Source organism: Phascolarctos cinereus, unplaced genomic scaffold (assembly GCF_003287225.1).
Source record: "Phascolarctos cinereus isolate Bilbo 61053 unplaced genomic scaffold, phaCin_HiC Scaffold_5;HRSCAF=322, whole genome shotgun sequence".
Taxonomy (NCBI): Eukaryota; Metazoa; Chordata; class Mammalia; order Diprotodontia; family Phascolarctidae; genus Phascolarctos; species Phascolarctos cinereus.
The window spans coordinates 436030435-436057051 of record NW_027555958.1 but is presented as its reverse complement, the minus strand read 5'-3'; the positions used below and the strand labels follow the sequence as shown (position 1 = coordinate 436057051).

Below are 26617 nucleotides of genomic sequence, written 5' to 3'. Positions count from 1 at the left end.
GGTTCAATTCTTTATTTTACTGCTGCTTTCCTTACCAAGGAAAAGTATCTTCACACTGGAGGTAACAGAATAAAAAGGACTAAGAGAGAGTTGAAACCCAAGATGAATAAGGAGATAGTAAGAGAGTACCTAGTAGCCCTTAATATAAGTTACCTTTACCTAGCTCAGATGGACTGCATGTTCTGGGACTGAAAGAATTAGCAAATGTGAATGGTGAACCATGGTCAGTAATACTTGAAAGATCATGGAAAATTAAATGGGCACCACTGGATTGGAGAAGGATGAATGTCCCAATTTCCAAAAAAGGAGAGTGAACAGATTAGGCTAACCGTAGGCCAGTAAGCTTGACTTTGATTTCTGGGAAAATTCTTGAATGGATCATTAAAGGGATGGTTGGTGAACCCCTGGAAAGCAAAGCAATGATTACAGAAACCCCGCCTGGCTTGTCAAGAACAGATTAGGCCAGTCGTAACCTCACTGCCTTTTGTGATAGGGTTACTAAAGCAGTAGATGAGAGGGATGCTGTAAGATTAGTTTGTCTATATTTCAGCAAAGCTCTTTTGATAAAGTATCACATAATATCCTTGTGGAGAAATGAAGAGATATGGACTATGTAATAATACAATTAGATTAGGGATTATTAACCTTTTTCTATGTCATGGACCCCTTGCCATGAGTTTATGGACTCTTCTCACAATAACATTTTTAAATGCATCAAATGAAATACATAGTATTACAAAAGAAAACAAATATGTTGAAATAGAGTCACCATATGTATATTTGTGTGTGTGTATATGTATATATGTATGTATATATTTAAAACACAAGTTTAACCTGGACCCCACATTCAGAACCCTTGAATTAGATTTGGACCTGGCTGAATGGCCAAAAAGCAGTTGTTAATGGTTCAGTGTCAACATGGCAGAAGCCTTCCATTGGAATACTTCAATGATCTGAGCTTGGCCCTGAGGTATTTGATTTTTTTTTTAAATCAGTGACTTAGATAAAGGCATAAATGAATGCTGATATTTACAGAAGACACAAAGTTGGGAGGGATCCAGAAAGCTCTCACTTAGTAGGCTAGAACACTAGGTTGAATCTAATAAGATCAAATTTAATAGGGGTGAATGTAAGGTCTTGTATTTGAGTATAAAAAAACCCCCAAAACCAATCCTTCATAATTACAAGATGGGGGGAGCATCTGTACGCTTTCTGAAATAACTGAAACACTGAAATATAAAACTGAAATAACAGTTTTAAAAAAAAATACAGGTTTTGTGTCCAGTTAAATATTTGTACTCATTATTAATAATATGAATATAGTTAAATATTTTCTATTATTGTTGATAATAGCTTACATTTCTGTTAGACTTTATGGTTTATATTGTTTTCTGTCTGTTGTCTCACTTGATTCTTTAAGTTATGAATACCTTAAATTCAGAAGTAGTAGAATATCTAGAAATAGACATACTGCTTTTAAGTTATTTTATGGATGGGGGCACATGCTTATTTCACTTGTGATAGAATGTGAATTATAGCATGATTAATAACTCAGCTTGCTATAATATTCCACTCTTTCATTATTAAAAACTAAATTAATACCATGCAGGCTGTGCCTCTTCAAGGAAAAATAAATGACAAGAGCACTTATTAGATTCTCATTAGAATTCCACATATTTTGTATAAGTATAGATGATTAAAGGTTTAAAAAAACATAAATACCAGTCTATTGAACATGTTACAAGCTGGCAACATATTCCACTTCGATTCTCAAAAGCATATCCCATTCTGTTGACCTAAAAAAGAAAGAAAGAAATGGTATAGGAAAAATGACTTCCAAAAACAGATACAGTCCTAATACAGTAAGTAATTGAATTTGTTATTTTTCAGTTGTTTTTCAGTCATGTCCGACTCTTCATGACCCCATTTGGGTTTTTTTTTTTGAGACAATATGGGTTAAGTGACTTGCCCAGGGTCACACAGCTAGGAAGTGTTTAAGTCTGGATTTGAACTCAGGTCCTCCTGACTCCGGGGCCAGTGCTTCAGTTAGCTGCCCCCTTTTTTTTTTTTGGACAAAGATCCTGGAGTGGTTTGCCATTTCCTTCTCCAACTCATTTTACAGATGAGGAAACCGAGGCAAACAGGGTTAAGTGACTTGCCCAGGGTCACACAGCTAGTAAGTGTCTGAGTTCAGATTCGAACTCAGGAAGACTCATCTTGCTGACTTCAGGTCTGTTGCTTTATCTACTTAATTGAATTAAGTGATCATTTTAAAAGAAAAGCCTGCTAGACATTTAGCTTATGAACCCTTCAGCCACTATATTGGGAAAAGAGGAGAGTCAGAGAAGGGATAGGGCCACAATTCAAGGTGAATGGGATGATGATAACTAACAAAGGAAAGAAAATAGAGCCACTTTTGATTTCTTGGCTAAGGAGAATGATCTTTGGATGCACAAGTGGACAAAAATGGCTAACGAAAGGAACTAGAGAGAGCACCTAGCCAAGCTGCCATGGATGAGTTCAAGTCGCTGGCCCAGATGAATCACATCTCAGGAGATGGAAAAATTGATGAGTCACTATCAGAGACTGTCAAAAGCCCCTCCAGAAGGGGAGAGAGGCCTCAGCATTGGCAAAGGGGAAGTGCTGACCTGGGAGTCTATACACTACTGACCAAGGAGCTTGACTTGGATTCCTGACAAAATCTAGAATTTGTTATTAAAAGGCACTTAGAAAAGGAAGCAAGTCCTCACAAAGAGTCATCATAGCTTCACCAAGAGCAGGTTACGCCAGAATAACTTCGTTAGTGACTAACTTCATCTAGTAACAGGATATTAGGCTGGTAGATTGGGGGCAAAGCTTCCCTACCTGCAGGAAGTGATGCGGTGGGAAAAGTTCTAGTTCTGGAGGTTGAGAACTTGTGTTCTAATCCTCCTTCTGATTCTTAGTAGCCTACTAGCTTACTAGTGACTTTGGTCAAGTCACTCAGTCTCCCCTGGCCTCAATGTCCTCATCTATGATCAGTTACATCAGAGACATGACTGAAAACATGAGGGCTTGAATAATATGGCCTTGGAGGTCTGTTCTTGATCTATGATCCTGAGATTTCAGCAAAGCAATTGACCAAACGTCTCTTACATTATTTTCATGGACAAGATGGAGAAAGACTCTATAAACAGTGGTTAGAGTTAGGTGGATTCAGATTGGGCTGAATAGCCGGACTCAAAGTTATTAATGTTTCAATTATTAATGGTTGATGATTTCAATTAATAATTAGCTATTAATGGTTCAGTGTTCACTTGGAAGGAGGTCTAGGCTGGAACCCTCTGAAGGTATCTGTGTTGGGCTCTGATGTGTGACATTTTTTAGAAATCAATAACTTCTATAAAAACACAGCCTGCCTGTCAGGTTTGTGGGCGACACAAAACCGGAGGGGATGGCAAGATCACTTGATCATAGAAGCAGGATCCCAAAGGATTTTGACAGATAAGGATCTGTTAAAGACTAGGGATGGGGACTAGAAGTGAGATTTAATTGATAAAGGGAATTCATGGATGAACAAATTCCATTTACTAGTTCAGGCTAGTCTCTGGAGCTCATAAAGTTGCCCAGAGCACTGAGAAATGATGTTACTGGGGCCCTGCCCCAGTGCCAACGTGTGGGGAGCTACAGACTCCAGGTAGTGAAGAAAGCAAATGAGGTAAGTCGGGTACAACCTCCTCTTTTTTTTTTTTTTGTTTAGGCAGTTAGGGTTAAGTGACTTGCCCAGGGTCACACAGCTAGTAAGTGTCAAGTGTATGGTCTGAGGTCAGATTTGAACTCAGGTCCTCCTGACTTCAGGGCCAGTGCTCTGTCAACTGCGCCACCTAGCTGCCCCGGGCACAACCTGTTCTTGAGAAAGCCATGTGGGCTCTTTGGAGTCACCACTTCCTGTTTCCAATATCCCCTAACCATTTCTATAATGATCAGTTCTAGAATTTTCCTAGGAATTGAAGTCAAGCTCATAGTCAAGCCTATAGTTTGCAAACTCTGTTTACCTTTTTTGAAAATTGGGACATTTTTCCTTCTTTGATCTTGGAAGACTTCTCTTATTTTCCAGGATCTTCCAAATATTGCTGCAAGCATATCAGCCAGTTCTTTCAGTCCCTGGACCAGGTGGCCTGAATTCATCACTCTGCCTTGCATGCTTCCAACCAGTTGCTAGGTATTTTTACCTTTACAGCATCTCTTGCATCAGACACCTTCTCTGCACTCACACATTCACTAACCTCTCACCCTAGATTACCGCATCATCTGCCTCACTGCTCTTCCTATGCCAAACCATGTTACCCACTGTTGCCAAAGTCATTTTTCTTGAGTGCTGATCTGACCTTGGGGCTCTATTCAGTCAGCATCTATGGTCCCTTATTGCTGGAGCATAAGCTTATTGCAGTCAGTCAGTGAAATCAATATTCATTAAGCACCTAATATGGGCCAGGCACTGTGCCAAGTAGCAGAGATACAAAAAGAGAGGAGAGACAGTCCCTGGAGGAATTCGCAATCTCATAGTTGAGACAACAAGCAAACAGCTATGTACAAACAAGCTATGTGTGGGATAAATAGGAGATAATCACAAGAGGGAAGGCACTCGTATTAAGAAGCTTTGGAAACGGCTTCCTATAGATGGTGAGATTTTAGTGGGGATTTAAAGGACACCAGGGAAGCCAGTAGGTGGAGATGAGGAGGGTCAGCATTCCAGGTGTGGAGGACAGCCAGAGCTGAGAGATGGGATTTCTTTCTCCTGCAACAGCAAAGAGGCCAGGGTCACTGGATCAAAAAATATGTGGAGGGGAGTAAGGTGTGAGAAGATTGGAAATGTGGGAGGGAACTAAGTTATGAAGGACTTTCGATGTTGAACATAGCATTTTGTGTTTTATCCTGGAGGCAATAGGGATCCCCTAAAGTTTCTTGAGTGGGGTGGGGGGTGACATGGTTGGACATACAATTTGGAAAATCACTTTGGTGGCAGTGAAGGTCGGGGTAGTTTCATTCTTTGTCCTTCTATAGTAGGCAGCTAATAAATGCTTACTTGATTCATGAAGGGCAGTTAGATACTGTCTTACTATCTCCCTACTTATCTTAGGTAGCAACTCCCTATCAGCTAGTTTGTTTGTTGTGTCTTTTTTTTGGGGGGGGGTGGCTAGGCAATGGCATTAAATGACTTGCCCAGGGTCACACAGCTAGTAAGTGTTATGTGCCTGAGGCCAGATTTGAACTCAGGTCTTCCTGAATCCAGGGCCAGTGCTCTATCCACTGGCCACCTAGCTGCCCCTGTTGTGTCATTTTCAAGGGTCATTCCCAAAGAAAACAAAAACAAAACAGGGATTCACATAAGAGTAGAGTTGACCCTTAGAAGAAGTCAGAGGAGTAAGTGGGAATGAAATGGCTGTCCTTGTCCCAGTGTGATTACATTGTCTTCTTAGGTGAGGGAGAGAAAAGGTCAAGGACACCCCAGGATGGGCTCCTTTTCCTAGCACTCTTCACCCCAGGTTGGACTGCCTCAGTATCTCAGAAATGGGAGGAACTGCAGAGGCCATCTACTGTAACCCTTACCTGAAACATACCTGATGATAGCAGCTGTCCAGCCTTTGTCTGAAGCCCTCCAGTGATAGCAATAAACAGTAACCACAACAGTGACTGCCATAGATATAGTGCTTTAGGGCAGCTGGGTAACTCAGTGCACTGGGCTTGGAATCAGGAAGATTCATCTTGGTGGGATGTTAGGGGAATAAATGTGTATATTTGTGATCATCCCTTTGGAAATAAATATTCATTTGTAAAAGCTCCACGGTGTTACACATGATTTCAGTCAATACCTTTAGGACCCTGGGAAATTTTTCTAAGTATCCCTTCAATTCACTGTATAACGTAATCGTCACTTGTCTTTACTGCATGCTACTGCAAGGTTCTTTCCAAATGGTGCTTTTATACCCAAGGAGGAATTTTTGCTCCTTCAGATAGCATATGATTTTTTAAAATAAACTTTTGTTGAATTTTCAAACTCTAGAATCTTTCAATTAGAAAGACCCTCAGAGGTTGTTTAGATTCAGACCTATACAAAGTGTGCATTTCCCCTACAACATCGCTTGGGATTTATATTGTATTTCTTATATGTGTGTGTATTGTCTCCCCCAGTAGAATGTAAGCTTGCTGAGGGCAGGGACTATTCTTTTATCTTTGTATCCCCAGAACGTGGCTCAGTGCAGGTGTAAATGCTTGCTGATTGATTGATTGACACAACCTATGCAGGCAGGTAGGGGAGTGGAACGAGAATGAACTTCAGAGCCCGAGGACACACCTCAGCTCCCAGCTATTCCTGCTGGGTGACTGTGTGCATTTTCTTTGGCTGTCCCCCAGGCCTGGAGCACTCTGCTTCCTCATCTCCCCTTCCTGGCTTCTCTGGCTAAACCCCACCTTCTGTAGGAAGCCTTCCTGACTCCTCCTTAATGCTGGTTGTCCCCAGATTATTTTGTACAGATCTTGTACATCCAGAGCTGTTGGCAGGCTTTCTTCCCTATTAGACTGTGAGCTCCTTGCGTGCTGGGAATGTTTTTGTCCTTTGTATCCCCTGTGCTCAGCATAGTGCCTGTCCTGTGTGTCTAGAGGCACATAGTAGGTGCTTAATAAAAGCTCATTGACTTGATTTGACTTGAAATACTCTGTATTTTCTGGCCAAACTGGACTACTCCCTATCCTCATTCCTTTTCTCACATCACCTTTCATTCTCAGATTCCCTTTCCCACCCCAGGCCGCCTCCACATCTTGTCTGTTGTAGTCCCAACCTGGCTGCATGTAGCTTTCCCTGACCACTCTCAAATGAAAGTTATTTCTTCCTCTTAATTTTCCCTTAAGAACCTTTCATTAGATTGTAAGCTCCTTGGGGGGGCAGGGACTGTCTTTTGCCTCTTTTTGTATCCCCAGTGCTTTGTACAGTGTTTGACCCGTAGTATGTGCTTAATAAATGTTTACTGATTGACTGATAGCATAGATGTTTCATAATTGTTGAATCAAACATTTGCCCCTCTCCAATGTTTGGTTTCAGTGTTTCCCCTTTTAAATCATGTGTTAGGTAACTCTTCTGTAGTAAAAAGACTTAATATTACAGGCTAGCCTTAAAGCAAGAAAGATCTGGATTCAAGTCTAGACTCTCAAGCTCACTGGCTCTGTAACCCCAGATAATGAATTCACTTAACCTTTCAATGGGCCCGGCAACTCTCAAAGACTGTAAGTTGCAGAGAAGGTGGCAACCTGCATTAGTAGAGGGAGTTTTCTCACTTGGGAATTCCATATACCAGTGAAATCAAAGGCTCAGTCCCTATCTCTGTTGGGGGGGAAAAAAGAGCAATGTTGTAGGAAGACCTGGGTTCAAATCCTACCACTTGTACTAGTTGCATAAATCTGGGTGAGTTACTGAACTGCTGAATACCTTGGAGAGTTCCAGAGACCTTCCTACTAAGTCACAGGTTGGTGGCAATCAGTTGGTGCAAGGAGTTTGCATGCTGGGAGTTTCTGAAGCTGACAAAGTAATGGCTCACACAGTGCCATAGTAGAAAATTATTTTTTTTTTAGTCCAGGAAGCACAATCTCATTAGGTTGGTAGGCTATTTGAATTGGAGTCAGTGAACTTAGGGTATGTTTTAGACTTCATTACTGTCCTGATTTCACAGAATCTCAGAGCTGGAAGGGGCTTCCTAAGTCACCTGACTCATCCCCAAGCAAGAATCCCCTCCACAAACAGAAGGTTTATGGTTTTGCTTGTCATAAATGCTGAATAAAATGTCACGAAGTCAATGTTATCATTATACAATAGCGCAACAGATTTTTTTTAAAGGTGTAAAAACATGAAATGCTGAGGCATGATTCTTTCGTGATTTAAAACTCTAATTAGAATGAAAATGATTTGTGATTTAAAATGTACTATTATAAAGCTAAACCATTTCCATGAGAAAAAATTTAAGAAAAGCAAAAAAAAAAAGTTAACTCACCTCAAAATTGTCAGTCAGCCAGTGTATATCTGTGACTAGTTTCTTGTGTCCATATTCTATTGATGATACAGCACAATGCCTTACATATGGTGCGTCCTTGTTACTGTCTGGTTCCAGTAAAAATATGGGCTAGAGGAAGATTTTAAAACATTTAAAAATAAGATCCCAGAACATAATTTCAGAGAATTAATAAATGAACTAATATGAAATGTTATTTCAAACAGATTAAAATTACTTAGTTTGAAAATCATAGCAAAAATAAAAACATCTACATCAGTATGTCTGCTATTATGCCCCTACATCTTTCTATGGATTTTCCCTTTTCCTTTTTAAAGAGACAGCATGGCACGGTGGATAGAAAGTGGGTGTTGAAGCCAGGAAGGCTTGCGTTCAAGTCTCATCCCTGACATATGCTTGCTGTGACACCCGGGACAAATCACCTAACCTCCCAGTGATCAACGTAGCTAGACTAATTTATAAGCCTACAAATCACAGAGGAGGTGTGACCTGCATTGGGTGGGGGAGTTTCATCATTTGGAAGTCCCTATACCAATTAAACCACAGGCTCAATCTTCATCCCTCCTTTTCCTTCAATTTCTTCCCAGATCTCACCTCGGAAGGTTGTCAATCTTCACAAAAATCACCAGTGTTTTTATATCTGTGTACTAATGGTTCTTCACTTGAAAATTTTGGAGTAATTAAATAATAAGGATGAAATCCCACCATGTTTTTGGAAATGAACCAAGATAAGGTCTAATGACATGGGACAGCACCAAAGGGTTTGTTAAAGAATCTTTCTATAGTTTTCCCACATTTCCCAACTTCCCCATACTTCACTGTAAGCACGTCACTTCCTGTCTTGCTTTTATAGGCTAAATAATATCACCTTTAGATAGCACTTTATGGTGGATGCCAATTTTCCTCATGACCAACCCCCTAGAACAAGAGCTCCTTGATGGCAGGAAATGTGGTTTTTCCTTTCTTTTATCCCCATTTCTTAGCATGGGGTCAGCACTTAATAATATGTAATAGTAGAGTTCTGGATTTAAAGTCAGGAAAACCTGAATTTGAGTCTTATCTCTAACATTTATTAGCTATGTGACTGTGAGAGAATTACCTAAAAATTTCAATACCTCAATTTCCTCTTCTGTAAGATCGTACCTGTAGCACCGACAGGAAGATTTTTATGATGATGGTGATTATATAGTACTAACAACAATAATAACAATAAATGTTAGCATTTACCCAGGGCTCTAGGGTTTACAAAGCATTTTACATAGGTTAACTTGTTTGATCCTCACAAGATGCTATTTTATCCCCATTTTACAGATGAAGAAATGAGATTTTATATATGTGTATATATACATATATACATAACCACTTTGCAAACTGGAAAGCACTGTGATAATGTCAGTTATGACATATTATCTCTACTTTACAGATGAGGACTTGAGGTACATTGAGGTTCCAAAGCTAAATCATTGGCAGAGTTGGCTGACACTCAAACTCGGCCAGAGTTCATGCCAAGATTCTTTGTTGGAAAAGGGATATACAGGGAAACTTAGTTTTTTTTCACTGGCTAAAATATAGTATTAAATCTAGATGGGGGTGGAGAGTGGGGATGGGGTGGGTTGATGTTTAGTAAAGGCAAGAATGTGGGCCCAGGAAGACCCTTCCACTCACAAAGTGGACTGCCCTGGCCCTCACTAACTCCAGGGCATAGAAAGCTGGAGAACATATGGTTCAAGGTTCTCGGGATGGTAGAGAGAAAGAAATCCCCCCAAAAGCATGACAGAGGCACCATATCTCTTCTTCTGCCTTTGTCTTGCGTGAATGGTCCCTGTCTCTGCTGGCTGACTGGGGGTAAAGGACCACTTTCTTGAGAGTTGCTTCAGCATCTGGACTTCACTATCTCCTGGTGGTGCAACATGATGGGAAGCAGCCCGAGGAGCCATTGCTGTCCACACTAATGGGACCAGCTCCCTAGGCTAGGACCAAGTTTCCCTCCCCATCCCTAAGCTGTGTTAGAGCTCAAGTCTGTCTGTACACCTTCCTTACAAGGGTGCCCCCATATGTGATCTCTAGGAGTTTCCATTCCTCTCATTGACATTGTGTATATTTGGGAGACAGTGTTTATGGGGGGAATATTTTATCACGACTTTTCTTACTATCTACTTCATTAGACGCTATTGCTTTAAACTAATTATTTCCTCTGGCTAACTAATAAAAGTAAACAATGGTGGGAGCTTGCAAGGTATGGTTTTGAGTAGCTACAAGTACAGAGTACTTTAAGAGGCTTTTTGGGGTCCCCACATGCAAGATGGGAGAGCCCCAGGTACTATAGATACAAATTCCTAATCAAATACCCAGAGGAGAATACTTGGCATCAGCTCTGTCAAACAGCTGGGAAACCTGAAAAATACTAGCATTTCTATTTATTGGGATCTTGTTAACCCTGATGGCTCTTTGCAATACTTTTCTTGAAAAATTATTGAAGGAGGGAGAAAATGAAAATAAAATCCCATGCTGAACACAAGTAAAGCTGGAAAATAACTGACCTTAAGTACGGCTTTCTTACTAGTACTTCCAGATCCTTTGACATGGACGATGCGTTCACTATGTGCACTAATGTCCCATAAGACCACCTAGGGAAAAAATGAATGTTAGAAAGTAATCTATGTCCAATGACAATGTTTAACTGGGAGATGTCTCACTTCAAACGTCAAGAGAATATGTGATTTTTGTTAGAGTACACATTCTCTTCACCAACACAGAGTGCAACTCCTTAGTGACTTGGTCAACGACTTTCAAGAAATCCATCACCAGGCAGCCAGCCTGGTGGAACCAAACCACATGGAGCTTAGCTAGGAAGATTCTGTGTCAAGAGGTAAAGGGCACACCACTGGGCCGGCTCTTATAAGCCTTTTAAGCTTGGTGGAGGCTTCAAGAACCCCAAGTCTTTGGGATAAGAATTCACTGTTTGGTAAAAATTGTTGGGAAAGCTGGGAAGCAGTCTGGCAGAAATTGGGCATAGACCAATATCTTCCACCATTTAGATAAGGTCAAAATGGATATATGACCTAGATATAAAGGAAGATAAAGAAAATTAGAAAAACACGGAACATATTACCTATCAGATTTATGGACAGGAGAACAATTTATGAATAAACAAGAGAGATAAGAGAGCATTGTAAGGTATAAAATGAATAATTTTGATCCGTTAAATTAAAAGGTTTTTCATACAGATAAAACCAATGTAGCCAAGATTAGAAAGAAAGCAGAAAATTGGGAAAATATTTTTATAGACAGTTTTTCAGATAAAGGTCTCTTATCTCAAATATATAGAGAACTTTGTCAAATTTATAAGAATTAGAGTCATTCTCCAATTGATAAATGGTCAAAAGATATGAGTGGGAAGTTTTTTAATGGAGATATCAAAAAATGCTCTAAATCATTATTGACTAGAGAAATCCAAATTAAAACAATTTTGACATATCACTTTACACCTATCAGATTGGCTAAAATGGCAGAAGGGCAAAGTGACAAATGTTGGAGGGGAATGTGGAAAAATTGGGACACTAATACACTGTTGATAGAACTGTGAACTGATCCAACTATTTTGAAGAGCAATCTGGAATTATGTCCAAAGAGTTATAAAACTGCGTACACCTTTTCACCTAACAACACCACCGTTAGTTCTGTTTCCAAAGGTGATTGGGGGAAAAAAAGAAACTATATGTTTTAAAACATTTATAGCATCTCTGTGGTGGCAAAAAACTGGAAATTGTGAGGATGCCCATCAATTGGGGAATGGCTTAACAAGTTGTGGGGGAATGGCTTAACAAGTTGTGGCATATGATTGTGATGGAATACTATTGTGCTATAAGAAATGATGAGCTCAGTGATCTAAGAAAAACATGGAAAGAATTAAATGAAATATTGAAAAGCAAAATGAGCATAACCAAGCCAACATTGTATACAGTAACAGCAATATTATTCTAAGAAAGATTGTGAACAACTAAGTCATTTTGAGTATTATAAATATTGAAATCAACTACAAAGGACCTATGAAGGAAGATACTGTCTGATAAATTGATGTATAACATGCTTTTATACACACACACACATACACTAATAGAAGTATGTATAGCATGCTTTTATACACACACACAGACATACAGACACACAGATATATCTGTGTGAAATGGTAGCCTTCTCTAATGAGGGCTGGGGAGGGACAGAGAAAAAAAATAAGGAGTGCACAGCAGAGAACAAAAGAAAAGTTAGAAGGAAGCACAGAAAAGCAGGGTAGCTTTGAAAACAACATATAGTATTCATTATATAGTATTGTAAAAAAAAACCAACAGTGTGAAATGGAGACTCATGGTTTCATACTGAATCTCCTTTTTGTATTGTGCTGTGTACATGAATTTTTTTTGTCTTTTTGTATTTAAGTTCAGAATGAATTAACAAAAATAAAGACTCCAGAGTCTGCTTTATGCAATGATGACATATTAGAGCAGCTCTTCAGTGAAATGGTCAGACTTAGAGATGAGAGAGAAAAATATTATGTGTGGTCTAATATTGCCTTGAGTTCTCATCTCCACAGGGCTTCTGAAATGTTTTCCACTCATACCCCTTTTTAAGTTTCGACAGCTTTCATTGGTGTTGCATGGCCTGAGGGAATGCTCCAAAAGTACGCATGTGTGTTCTGAACCAAGGCTGCAGTGACCTTGCATGATGCACCATGGGCAAGCACTGCCAGAAACACCTTGGATTCATACGTATTTGATTTTTAATTAAGTTTTAGTGTCTGTGTGTTCAGAAACCTTTTGCTGTTGCCAATTTTTTTTGTGACCCCATGTGGGGTTGCGACCCACAGTATAAGAAGCATTGGATAGGAACCTAAAATGATCAAGGGCCAGCCTTGTAGTTGAGAAGAGCTGGGTTCAAGGCCTTCTTGGAACATAAATTGACTTGTGGCCCGGGGCAAGTTATTTGGCTTCCCATTGCTCTTCAGCTGCTTTTCGAGGTTATCAGTTGCAAGGCTGGCGTATATCTGCATTGGTAAAACTTTCCTCAATGGGAATTCCTATACTATCCCATTCTGGAAGGAAAGACAGCAGGGGCAGCTAGGTGGCGCAGTGAATAGAGCACTGGCCCTGAAGTCAGGAGGACCTGAGTTTGAATCCAGCCTCAGACACATAACACTTATTAGCTGTGTGACCCGGGGCAAGTCACTTAATCCCTATTGCCTCACCAAAAAGCAATAAAAAAAAAAAAAAGAAAGAAGGAGAAAGAAAGGAAGAAAGACCTCTAAGATGTTAACATTGTATCGAGTATAAATCAATAAATCCATTTTTAAAAGTTTGAAGTCATATGATAAATGCGCATAAAAAAGTTTTAATTATTCTGTTTTGATGCAGTCTTATTATTAATAAATATGAAAACCCAACATCACTTTCAGATTCCTAAATTCTTCTGTTCTTCAAATATTTACTTAGTGGCCACTGTGTCTAAGGCATTGTACTGCTTAGATGTTTTGCAATGAATAGAACAGGAAGGCAATCCTGTGGTTCTCAATGATCTTTCCAGTGGGTTTTTCAGTCGTTGGAAATGTTCTATGTAATGGGAGTTATTGCTTTTGATTTAAGAGAAATGTGTCTTATTTATCATCAGCATGATGAATAATAAAAACCATTTATCAAAAATCAGTGGAGGGAAAATGTTCTGGTCAATTTAAGGTTATTTCTTTTATTATTCTTTGTTAAGGAAGCTTGTATCTACACATGTAGAAAGACACCCTACTGGAAGAGGGCCTTTCAGGGAGTTTTTGCTGGGCCCAGAATGGAAAAGGAAGCCAACAATGTTCTGTATTGTCTCTGGGAAACTGCCAAGTACTTTTAAGGGAGTCAAAACTTCTCCTTGAAACAAAGGCCCATATTTTTAAATAACAGTATTCCTCAAGAGGTGTTGAATGGCTGCAAGGCATGGAATACACCAGTCTCTGAAGATTTAAATTAGTTGAGGAAGAGCAGTAAAGAGGGTGTGTGCAGGCTGAAACACATTATAAACAAGGTATTACCCAGGAGAAATAATGTAATGGATGTCATCAAAGAAATATATAATTGAAAAGGAAAATGGGCTGGTCGTTTGGTGAGAGCAAGGGATAACTGATAGATAGACTGTGCATTCCATTTGTATCTTCCTGATGTCAAAAGGAAGGTGCCAGCACATCAGATCAACCTGTTATGGGAGGAGTTATGGGGGGTAGGAACAAGATTTACCTATGATGTGCAGGTTCTGATGGACTAATTAATCCGTCATTATTATCAATGTATCATTAAAGGGAAGACCCACAATGATGTGATCACAGATCCCCTGGAACATTAGAGCATAGTTAACTGAGAGGCATAATAAATACAATGTTCCCCAATCTTGAGAGAGACAGAACCTACTATACTCACTTCAGATTTTCAGATCTCACTTTATTCTCAGATCTAAAACCGTATATATCATGATGTGATTTCTGATGACTGAAACTAAATTTCAGAATTTTGCAATGTGGTGCTCATGGAAGGCGGGGATGGCATAGCCCATCATCTTATTTCTCTCTTCACCCTTTTCAATCTAACTTCATTTCCTTAACTCTTGCTCTCTTAGAAACACTTTGCAATCTGACTTGGCTTCACTCAACTAAAGCCGATCTCCCCAAGGTTACCAACAGTGTCTTAATCACCAAATCTAATGTTTTGTTTTGTTTTGTTTTGGTTAGGCTTCATCATTTTTGATCTCTCTGCAGCAGGTGACACTGTTAACCCCCTTCTCCTGGATATTCTCTCCTCTCTTCTAGTTTTCCTCATACATACCTGACTCTTCACCATTCCTTTTCAATCCCCTTGGTTCGGTCTTTATCCATATCAAGACTGCTAATTACGGGCATATTTCAGGGCCTTCTTCTCTCTTCTTTCTGTACTCTGTCACTTGGTGACCTTATTAGCTCCTATGGGTGCCATCATCACCTGAGTCCAGATGACTCCCAAGTCTATATATCTCCACTCCAGTCTCTCTCCTGAGATCTACTTCTGTTCCTCAATGGCACATTGGATATTTTGAATCAGATGTCCCATGGGTATCTCAAACTCAGTAAAACAGAACTCAGTCTTTTCCCTTCCCCATCCCCAAACCTATTCCTCTTCTGAAACACTGAAGATATAACCTCCTTCTAATCACCCAAGTTCACAACTTTGATGTCTTTCTTTAACTCTTCACCCTTATTCACCCCACATATCCAATCAATTGCCAAATCTCATTTCTGTATCCACAACCTCTCTGGCATATTTCTCCTTTCCATTAATGTAGTCACCATCCCAGTTCAGGCCCTCATCACCTTTCACCTGGATTATTGCAATAACCTTTTAATTGGTCTTCCTACTCAAGTTTTTCCTCTCTAATCCATCCTGAGCAATGCTACCAAAGTGAGTTTCCTAAAGCTCAGATCCAACCATGTCGCCTTTTCTAACTTTTGTCTTTGTATCCCTGGGCCTGGCACAGTTCCTAGAACATAGTAGGTGCTTAATAAATGCTTGATATGGTCAATCAATGTTTGCAATGTAAGAATTAATTTTATTTCAGCAGATAAAATAACTTTATGGATTATAGAATGTGATTTAAATTGAACATGTGTTAAAAGGGATTGAGGAAAAATGTAAACACTGTTTCATATCACAAGAACTACGTAAAAACAACTTGTAATTGCAGTTTAGCTTCTGGACCATTTAGAAAATTTACCTTTTGCTGCCATATTATTTATGACTACAATACTTACCTCAGACACTTATTAGCTATGTAACACTGGACAAGTCACTTAACCTTTTGATGCCTTAGTTTCCTCCCATGTAAAATAAGGAAGTTGTATTCAGTGTCCTCTGAAAGCCCTTCCAGATCAAATCTATCATCTTATGATCCTATTTGCCCTTTCATGGGATCCTATGCTAATGTGTATTTCAGCAATGAATAAAACAGGTCTATCACTGTTGTGAGTATCTAGTTATGGTATTTAGGGCTACATTAATTTTGAGTAAAGCTACTTTTGTTTTATTAGAAGTTCAACAGATTCTTATTAAAATTTGCCAGGAAATGTTGTCTGAATTTAACATTGATTTGGGGAGCAAAAAGTTGGCACATACCTGTCCATTTATACAGCCTCCAGCAATTATATTCGGGTTACTGGGACAGAATCGGAAGCAGAAGATGTCATCTGGGCTTTGCAGCATCAGCTAAAACAGAACCCGCCCCAAAGGCAGAGAAGACAGTGAGGAAGTGCTATTGTTTTGTACCTTCCTGGCTACAGACAGTTACAGGAGCAAATGGCCCATAGGCCAACTCTAATGAACCAACTACAGGAAAAGCACTAATTGCTTTCTCCACAAAAATAGAAGAGTTCCATCTCCAAGTCCATGCCTTTGGAATGAGAGCTGCTTTTATTGATGCTCTTTCTTATTGAAGGATGGGGACAAGGTTCAAAAAGGGGAGACACTTGATGGGCAGAAGCAGTTCTGAGCCTCAGGATGTCAGAGAACGTCTGAGCACCAAGAGAGAAAGTGAGAGTACATAAGAGACGACAGGTTCGAAAAAGGAGAAAGACCGGTGGCTGTTGGACAGAGGTCTAGGGTGATTCAAAAGGGAGAGCCCATAAAACAGGAATATTGAACTTGGGGTCTGTAAACTTGTTTACAAAATATGTTGATAACTGTACTTCATTATAATTGGATTCTTTTATAAGTCTATGCATTTTATTTTGTGCATTTAAAAATAATATTCTGAGAAAAGGTCCTTAGGCTTCACCTGACTGCCAAAGGAGTCCATCACAGAAGAAACGTTAGGACAGCATGCCTGAACAAAAGCCAAAGCCTGTCAGTTTGGCATTCGGGACATCTCTCACGTATAACGCCCCCTTCTCTCTCCTGGTATTGTCATTACTCATCGCCTCTTGCTGAAGATGATTGCAAAAGTCTGATGGTTGGTCTACCTGATGGTCCACCCTCCACTCAGCTGTCAAGTTAACCTTCCTCAGGAGCATATCTGACTATGCCACTAACCCCCTCCCCATCTGAGAAACAGCAGTGGCTCCCTATCACCTGCAGGGTCAAATAGAAAATCCTCTGTTTGGCATTCAAAGCCCTTCCCAGGCTGGTCCCCTTCGACCTTTACAATCTTGTTTACACCTTACTCCCTGCCCCACTCCCACTACGTCCTTGATGATCCAGACATTTTCATTGGCTGTCCCCTAAGTCTGGAATGCTCTACCTCCTTGTCTTTGCCTCCAGGCCTCCCCTTTCCAAGTCCCATTCTTTTAAGTCTCCGCTAAAATCCCACCTTCTACTAAAAGCCTTTTCCAATCCACCTTAATGCTAGTGCCTAAATTCTACTGTCTTGATTCAGTCTCCAATTTATCCTGCATATATCTTATTTGTACATAGTTGTTTTCATGTGTTAGGTTGGGAGCACCTTGAGGACAGGGCTTAGCTCAGTGCCTGGCACAGCAGCAACTGAAAAAATGCTTGACTGACTGCTGTTGGCTCGCCTAGGAATCAGCAGACCACAGGAGATGCTCTGGGATCACAGAGATCAGGGCTGAAATGGAAATTAGGATGAGGTAGGCTGCTAACCATTTTATTCTGGTGATCCTCCACAACTTCTGCCCCAGTCTTAGAATTAAACTGTATATGAAATGATCTCATAGTTTTGATTAGAATAACAGCAAGAGAAGAGAGAATTAGTATGATCACCTTAAGAAATTATCTGCCCTCTCTTAGTCACTTCAAAACAATGGAAAATGTTTCCTTATCTTTCCATAAGCATGGAATTATGGGACTTTTTTGGGGAGATGGGATTTGGTTTTACTTTGTTAAAGGGGAAGAAAATGTGGTATAGGAGAAAGGAGGTTTGTGGAAGAAAAAAGTTTAAGAACCAAGAATTTAGAGGCCAAGAATTCTGCAGAGAGCATGCCATGCAAAAGGGGAAGACCTTGGTGGTAAATTTCGAGCAAGCAGCTAAGGGAGGGTATTCTTCTCATCATTGGTCAGTTTCCCAAGACACTGAAACTATCTCAGAGACAGACCAGAAAAATAAAAATGGTATTTCTGTAACCATTCTTCCCTTCCCTCCTCTCTCTCTCTCTCCCTCCCTCTCTCTCTCTCTCTCTCTCTCTCTCTCTCTCTCCCTCCCTCTCCCTCCCTCCCTCTCTCTTTCTGTCTCTCTCTGTGTCTGTCTCCCTCTCTCTGTCTCTCTGTGTCTGTCTGTCTCTGTCTCTCTGTCTCTGCCTGTCTGTCTCTATGTGTGTCTCTGTCTTTTTCTCTGTCTCTTTGTCTCTGCTTCTCTGTCGCTGTGTTTCTGACTCCCTGTCTCTTTGTCTCTGTTTCTCTGTCTCTGTTTCTCTCTCTCTCTCTCTCTCTGTCTCCTGTGACTCTCTCTCTGTGTCTCTGTCTCTGTGTCAATCTGTCTCTGTCTCTCTATGTCTGTCTCTATGTCTATCTCTCTCTGTGTCTCTTTGTCTCTGTTTCTGTCTCTCTCCCTGTCTCTGTTTCTCTGTGACTCTGTTTCTTGGTCTCTGCATTTCTCTCTTTCTCTCTGTCTCTGTCTCTGCCTCTCTTTGTCTCTGTCTCTCTGTTTCTCTGTGATTCTGTCTGTTTCTCTGTCTCTGTGTTTATCTCTGTCTCTCTGTTTCTCTGTAATTCTGTCTTTCTGTCTCTGTGTTTATTTCTATCTCTCTCAGTCTCTCTCTCTCTCTTTGCATCCTTTCAAGCTGCACAGGAGGAGTCAGACATAAGGGACGGAGCCCAGGGTCCCTAAGGACCACCATGGCTGTGTCAGCTCACTTCCAGGACATGGCAATTCTGGCATCAGCCTTTCAGTCATACTGTGCAGGGGGACATTGATGAGTCTAGAACATTAGTGGCTGACCATGGCTAAAACTTTCTCTTAAAATAGCCGTAGGTGAAAGGCCACCATTGCAGACTGGAATTCCTAGATTTCCTGTCCTGGAGTTGCCTGTCTAAGCTTCGCTCCTCCCACCAAAGAAGGGGGCGGGGGCGGGGTGGAGTGGGGAGGGTTAGTATTTTTTTAAACCTATTTTCTGCTGCCACCTTCTGGTCAACCACTGAATTCAGCAGCAGCTAGGACTCTGTTAATTTTGATTTCTGGTTATCATAAAGTAATTACAGCAAATCCTTACTGATCCAGATGAATGGAAGAGAAAGTTAGTCTGAATGAAATGAAAAATCTAAAATATAGCAGATTTGAAATAAATTCTGAGTTTATTCATTTTAATTACATTCCATAACTAAATCTACTTATTTCCAAGTAGAGGGGCTTATTGGGCCTTCTTGAATGAATAGATTAAAAACTCACATGAAATTAGCATCTTTTTGCACATAATTATTATTATGCTAAAATTCTTAAACACAGTTAAACATTCTCATAATCTTGCTTGTGTATTCGTTTGTTTCCTTCCTAGGTAGGGCAAAAATAAATTTAGGCTAAGTTTAAAAGTATCACAAATTTGCAATTAGTGGAAATGAGATTTTAAATGAGACCTTAGTGGATAATTGACCAAAACAATTAAGTGCTTTGTTATGGAAAATGACCGTATTTCTGTATAACAATATCTAAAATAAAGACTCTCTTTATATTTGTTTTTAAATACCTGAGGATGTATAGGATCAGAGAAACTCCAAAAAAGAATCAGGGATGGTTGCAAAAGTAATTTGCCCGAAAACTGAACTCTTTCTTCATAACTGAGTCGTTCTGCTATAGACACTGCTATGAGCCCTGATTTAGGAGGGGGGAAAAAGACAAAAAAACAAGAAATACAAATCTGTAGTTAGTAGCTTTATAGCAAGAGTGGTGGTCAATCTTTACTTTTCTGTGAATGGTTTTCTCTACTCATTTTGTGTGTGTGTGTGTGTGTGTGTGTGTGTGTATTAGGGTTAAGGGACCTGTCCAGAGTCACACAGCTAGTGAGTGTTATGTGTCTGAGATTGGATTTGAACTCAGGTCTTCCTAACATCAGGGCCGGTGCTCCCTCCACTGGACCACCTAGCTGCCCCTCTACTCATGTTTTGATAGCAATTTGAATGAAAATATATTGCAGGAACCCTTGAGGGCCTTCTAACACAGACATGATCAATAGAAATGAGGCTATGCTAGGGGCAGCTTGGTGGTACAGTGAATTGAGCTCTGGTCTTGGAGTCAGGAGGACCTGAGTTCAAATCCAGCCTCAGACACTTTACACTTACTAGCTGTGTGACCTTGGGCAAGTCACTTAACCCTGATTGCCTTACCAAAAAAAGAAAGAAAAGAAAGAAATAAGGTCATGCTGCCTAGATCAGGGGTGGAGAACCTGGGTCCTGGAGTCCACAGGTTCCCCACCCTTGGCCGAGATGATTTGAATGGTCTGTCAGACATTTGAGGGTTAACTGAAAGTGCTACTTCCTTCTGGAATTCAAAATTGCTGAGGGCTACTTCCTCACCCCAAGGAAAAAGGGTTAGCTGCCTCCAGGGTCCTGAATCCATCTTGCATGGCCCTTGCAGTAGTGCCTTGCCCAGGGTCACACAGCTAGTAAGTGTCAAGTATTTGGGCTGAGGCTGGATTTGAACTCAGGTCCTCCTGACTTCAAGGCCAGCGCTCTATCCACTGCACCACCTAGCTGGCCCAAAAGATAACTGTTTTTTCAAGAGGCAGATATGATCTCTGGGAAGCGCTGGCAACCACTGACATTTTCAAGTGGACGAGTCCCATCAACATTCCCCTGGCCTGTCTATGATAGCCAAGTCACTTTTCTTAACACAGAACTGCCTTTGAAGCCTTTTTCCCACTTGTATGCACAAACTGTTCGGCTGAACGATTGTTACAGAGCCCAAAGGTGGTATGAGCTGGCAAGAGAGAGGTGTGACCAAGGCCTTCCCACCAACCTTCCTATAAATGCTGAAGTGAATGTTTATGAATACAGTCATAAATACAAAGACATCCTTGACAGATTTGTGATGCAAAGGTTTGCGATAGGTTGCTTTAAAATAACATTTATAATAGCATACTTTTTTTTTCCCGTTTCGTACTTTTGAAGTAGGTAGAGGGTGCCCACAGGTGGTTGTTAGTTCTATTAAACCTACACGCCACCGTGTAGGTTTGGGAGAACTCTTGAATTATCAGTGAATCACACATTTCTTTATGTTGCTTAAAAATTTATATCGCACAGATTGGGTAAAGGGGGGATCAGAATGCAGGCTGTCATGGGGTGAGGGGTGGGGAGGGATGGGGAGAAAATTTGGAGCTCAAAATCTTGTGGAAGTGAATGTTGAAAATTAAAAATAAATAAATAAATTGGGAAAAAAGGGACATATCTTAGAGGGCTACATTTTCTCACCCTAGTGGTTATAACTGTAGTCAGGGTGAAGTCTATAACCATTAGGAGAGATTTTCTATAAGCTCTGGGAAATAAACAAGCTATGTCTAATTAAACCTAGACCAGCTTTGGTATTTGCAATTTAAGACTCAGACTCTTCTTTGTTTTGTTTTTTTTTTCTTTTTGGCTAGGCAGTGGGGTTAAGTGACTTGCCCAGGGTCACACAGCTAGTAAGTGTTATGTGTCTGAGGCTTTATTTGAACTCAGGTCCTCCTGAATTCAGGGCCAGTGCTCTATCCACTGCGCCACCTAGCTGCCCCCAGACTCTTCTTTGAAAGGCACAGAGACTGTTACACAGGCTAGGAATGCTACTTGATTGTAAGCATCATTGGCCCTCCTCTCTCTTCAGGGCCCCAAATCCAATAAATGCTAAGCAGCCTTGGGTGAACTTTTCATTCATAGAAATAGATGTCCAGTGGAGGTGACCATGTAGGTGATGATGTGGAGCAGAGGAGAAGGCTATATTCTATGCTATATAAACTCATAGTGTACGGCCCTTTATGGATTCATGTAAACCTGTTTTCTGACCCTCAGATCAGATAAGAGGGCATTTGATATAGTAGTGACAAAATATGTACGTCATCATTCTTAAATTAGAAGAAAGGTTTCCAAGTTCTTTATTCCTTCTTGATTCGGGTAGGTTGTCCAAGTTCATTAAGTATTGTTTCCTAACCTTCAAGATTAAACTATTTAACATTTAGACTTTTAAAGCAATTAAATAATACATTTCAGTGGCTAAAAAAAAAAGGGCAGTTAGCATCATATCAGTTATTACCATAAATCGTGGGATGCCAACAAATGCAAGTAATGGTTTTGTCCTTTATATTGTGAAGGTCTGTGAAGGACTGATATTCTTTAAGGTGGGAATCTGTCTTGTCACCAAAAGTGGCTTCTTCCTCAGCAAGCACCTTCCAGTCATCAATAAATACATTCATGATTTCATTTTGTTGTAGGGCTGCTTCAACGCTATAGGTAGAAGAAAAGTTTGGGGTTTTATTTTTAAGATTTCAGATTATAGCATTTAATGATACCATTAATAACATTCCAACAGCCACGCCTCCTTAATCTATATAAAAATGCTGATTATTGCTTATTCTCTATCTGATCACCTGCAGCAAGCCCATTCACTTAAAAAAATGGACCAGAAAACAGGGGACTTCAATGAAAAGCAGCCTTCACAGATGTACCATTAACTGCATTTGAACTAATGTCGGGTTGTGCAGGTTGGTATAACAGCAAGGAAGCCAGATGGATCTTGGGGAAGGCACTTCCCTGCTCATTGCACTTTTGGATTCCTGGACTCTGTCCCTGTGGCTATGATATTTGTGTTTTCAAATTGTCTTTTTCTGTACTTTACAAACATCATTAAACACTAGAATATCTGTACGCATATGTACATAAAGCCAGGAATCTATCAAATACAGCTTTGCCTTTTAAAAAAGAATATAACAAATTTAATATCATTTCAAAGCTGTCTTGCTGGTCCATGTTTACTTCTCCACCTCCTTCTGTTTTCTTCTGTATATTAAAAAGAAGAAAAGACTATGATGACCTTCTCTTCCTTCCTTCCTTTCCTCCCTCCCTCTTTTCTTTCTCTCTCTCTGTCTCTCTCTCTCTTTCCTTCCTTCCTTCCTTCCTTCCTTCCTTCCTTCCTTCCTTCCTTCCTTCCTTCCTTCCTTCCTTCCTTTCTCTCTCTCTCTCTCTCTCTCTCTCTCTCTCTCTCTCTCTCTCTCTCTCTCTCTCTCCCTCTCCTTCCTTCCTTCCTTCCTCCTTCCTTCTTCCTTCCTTCCTTCCTTCCTTCCTTCCTTCCTTCCTTCCTTCCTTCCTTCCTTCCTTCCTTCCTTCCTTCCTTCCTTCCTTCCTTCCTTTCCTTTCTTCCTTCCTTCCTTTCTTTCCTTCTTTCTTTCCCCCCTCCCTCCCAAATACCAACTCTCCAATTAAAAAACAAAAACCCTCTCTGGTAACAAAGTGTTGTGGTATTTATCATCACTTTCTCTGTCTAGGTTTGTTAAATCAGCACTCACGGAGCTGTTTATTTCCCTTGTGTATTTAGCCTGCCATTGGCTGAGTGATGATCCTCTGGCTATGGTCTGTCTCACAGATCAACTAGCCCATAGACATAATTAACTGACAAGGATCATAGGATCAAAGATTCATCACTCACTAGTTGCCAGGGCAAAATGATTGTAGGCTAAATACACAAGAGGAAGTACACAATTTTGTGAGTTCTGAGATAACAAGATAAAATACAGCATATTTTTCCCCTCGGTTACTGCAAAATGGTTCTGTCATCTCATCAGTGTGAGTCTCCCCTCTAACAGTACAAATCACAACCCGTCCGTGCCCGTGTTCGTGCCTTTCCATAAACTCTAGATGCACTTTTCCAACTTGCTAGGGGGCCTTGCTTCAGGTATTTGAGCATTCTGTAGGGACTAAGAATCACTCAGCCCATTCATCCCTTGCAGTTGCTACATGATGGGCCGTGTTCTCTTGCAATCATACATTTTGGGTTTTTTTACGTGGCTTCTTGCATACAAATCTTGGTTGGCAAGATGTCGTGCTGTCCACAAAGTCTCTTCATTGCCCTTTGGGTCATCTGAAATTCTGAGGCTTTGACATTTGTGGAGTCCTGTAATTAGCTGCCACATAGCAATACCAGAAGATTTTAAAAAGATGCATGTTCCCGTGAGGCAGCCCCTTGGGAGCACTGCAAGCATAGCATAAATCTCCAGATGTAATCCAGCCCAGTCCCTTCCTCCTTTTCCAGTTCATTGTCAATGCACAGTGGTTATCTGAGATTATAGGTACAAGTGCTAGACTCAGTGGCATGTCACAAGGTGGATAATAGACATTCTTCATCAGCTTGTGGTTTTTTTTCTCTATGTGGGTTGTTAAGCCCATCTGTGGTTAGTGACCACAGATCTCTTTGAGGAATCCCTGTGGTCTTCTGGGGCTTGCACTCATCACTATGTCATCTGCAAACAGGGCCATTGAGAACATCCTGTCACTTTTAAGGAATCCCTCTTCAGGTTGTGTGGCAAAAACATCTGCCTTTGTTTGATGTGGACAGTCAAGGGCTGGTTGAACCTAATTATCTCTGCAACTGTATCTACCAAGAAATCTTAGGTAGAGAAGAGAACTTGTCACAGCTGTACTTTTAAAGGCTATTTTGTTCTACTGAGGCAAAAGCTTTTAAAAAAAAACCCAATGAACAGTGGGATTTTGTATTCTCTACACCTTTCAGGCAGTTGTATAATTGGTAAGATGCTGTCCACTTTCTTAAAAAATCATTTACAGAAGCCTGCCCATTTCCTTTTAATAATTCCATCTAGGGTACTTGTATCATTTCATGCATAAATGTGCAGATAATTCTCATAAAGATTTTATAGAGAAGAGAGGAAGGCATATGGAATGGGAGTTACTGATAAATCCGTGGATCTTTTTTTTTTCTTTTTGGTAATAATGCTGCTCATGATTTTTTCCATTCTTTTTCTCCTTCCTTCCTCCCTCCCTCCCTCCCTCCCTCCCTCCCTCCCTCCCTCCTTCCTTCCTTCCTTCCTTCCTTCCCCTTCCTTCCTCCCTCCCTCCTCCCTCCCTCCCTCCTTCTTCCTTCCTTCCTTCCTTCCTTCTTCCTTCCTTCCTTCCTTCCTTCCTTCCTTCCTTCCTTCCTTCCTTCCTTCCTCCCTCCCTCCCTCCCTCCCTCCTCCCTCCCTTCCTTCCTTCCTTCCTTTTCTTTTCCAAGTATTCCTGACTTCCTGGCAAAAGAACTCATAATTTACGATCCATTAGCCTCTTCCATTTCTTCATCCTGAACCATACATTTTTTTTTCAGTATCTTCCCTAAAAACCACCTTAGAATTGAAGGCACCAGGTATCAATGTATATTTGACTTTGTCAGAGAGGTCTTGTCTAATTCTTCATAGGACTTTTCTACCTCTTCATTCCCTAAAAAATTTGTCAGTGCATAAGCTGCAATTCTCTTCATGATGATCTGTTTGATTATATGACTTATAAGCACTGCCGGTATGATAGCTCATATTTATATCGCGCCGTCTTCTGATACGTGGAATTTCTGCTTGACCCTAGACCGGGCCTCTTTGCCGGCATCTTGAACTTTGCTAGCACTCTGGGACTGATCCGGCGTTTGAGTCTATGTCATGGCTCAGGCCCTTCTGTTGAGCAGCCCACAACCCCCCAGTGACAAACCAAGCACTCCAGGCCATTCCCCCCCAGATCCCTTCCAGTGGTGGGCCTCTCCCAATTCTCTGTTTGTGATGCCTTCATCTGCCCAGTGGGAAACCCACTGGGTCCCAACCCCAGCCCTGCTAAGGCAAAAAGGCAGTGATGAATGACAAAATAACAAAGAGTAACAAACAAAACAGGTAACTTGCTCATGGAGAAGTGAAATTACCTGTATACTTTCTATTTGGACTAGATATACAATAGCACAAAGTCAAAACACAGTTTTTTGCTTTAAATGATATATAAAGCTTTTACCTCAAGGATACAGAGTTAAGGAAATCTTTCAGATCCTTTGACTGTAGAAGTGTTTCTCTTTCCTCTTTTGAGAATTCTCTAGGCATATATTGCGTAGTAGCATTTCTGGGAAATTTCCTGGTTTACAAAAATAAAGTTGAATACAGATATTCTTTATGTATCCAAATGATCAACATGACATTAAAGCAAAATTATAGTTTTATATGACAAGTAAAATGAACATCTCTTCAAAGCTTTTCAATCAACAGTAAAAAAAGTGTACTATTATATCTTCCCCCTTATTGTAGACAAAAAGGTAAAGTTATTCTAATATACTGGCAGCATTTATATATAGTGCTTTAAGGTTTGCAAAGTACTTTATGTGTATTATCTTCTTTGATCCTCACAACAAGCTTGGGAGGTAGGTGCTACCATGACACCACTACCTTTGTCAGATAAAGAAATGGAGGCATTGGGGCAGCTAGGTGTTGCAGTGGATAGAGCTCTGGCCTTGTGTTGGGAGGACCTGAGTTCAGATCCAGCCTCAGACATTGACACTTACTGTGTGACCCTGGGCAAGTCACTGAATGCTGATTGCCTCACCAAAAAAAAAAAAATTTGAGGCAGGCAGCAGTTAAGTGATTTGCCCAGGAT

General features: G+C 40.5%; 1 protein-coding gene across 3 annotated transcripts in view; it reads right to left on the bottom strand.

Moving 5' to 3' along the window:
* DNAI3 (dynein axonemal intermediate chain 3) overlaps window positions 1–26617 on the bottom strand; it is a 130137-nt gene that overhangs the window by 33036 nt on the left and 70484 nt on the right. For all 3 annotated transcript variants that reach the window (XM_020988731.2, XM_020988727.2, XM_020988732.1), the window contains 7 exons: window positions 25985–26101; window positions 22263–22453; window positions 19729–19853; window positions 16211–16300; window positions 10580–10666; window positions 8022–8150; window positions 1723–1796 (listed from right to left, as the gene is read on the bottom strand). In XM_020988731.2, coding sequence (XP_020844390.1) covers window positions 1723–1796; window positions 8022–8150; window positions 10580–10666; window positions 16211–16300; window positions 19729–19853; window positions 22263–22453; window positions 25985–26101 — 813 coding nt within the window. The remainder of the gene's footprint in view (window positions 1–1722; window positions 1797–8021; window positions 8151–10579; window positions 10667–16210; window positions 16301–19728; window positions 19854–22262; window positions 22454–25984; window positions 26102–26617) is intronic.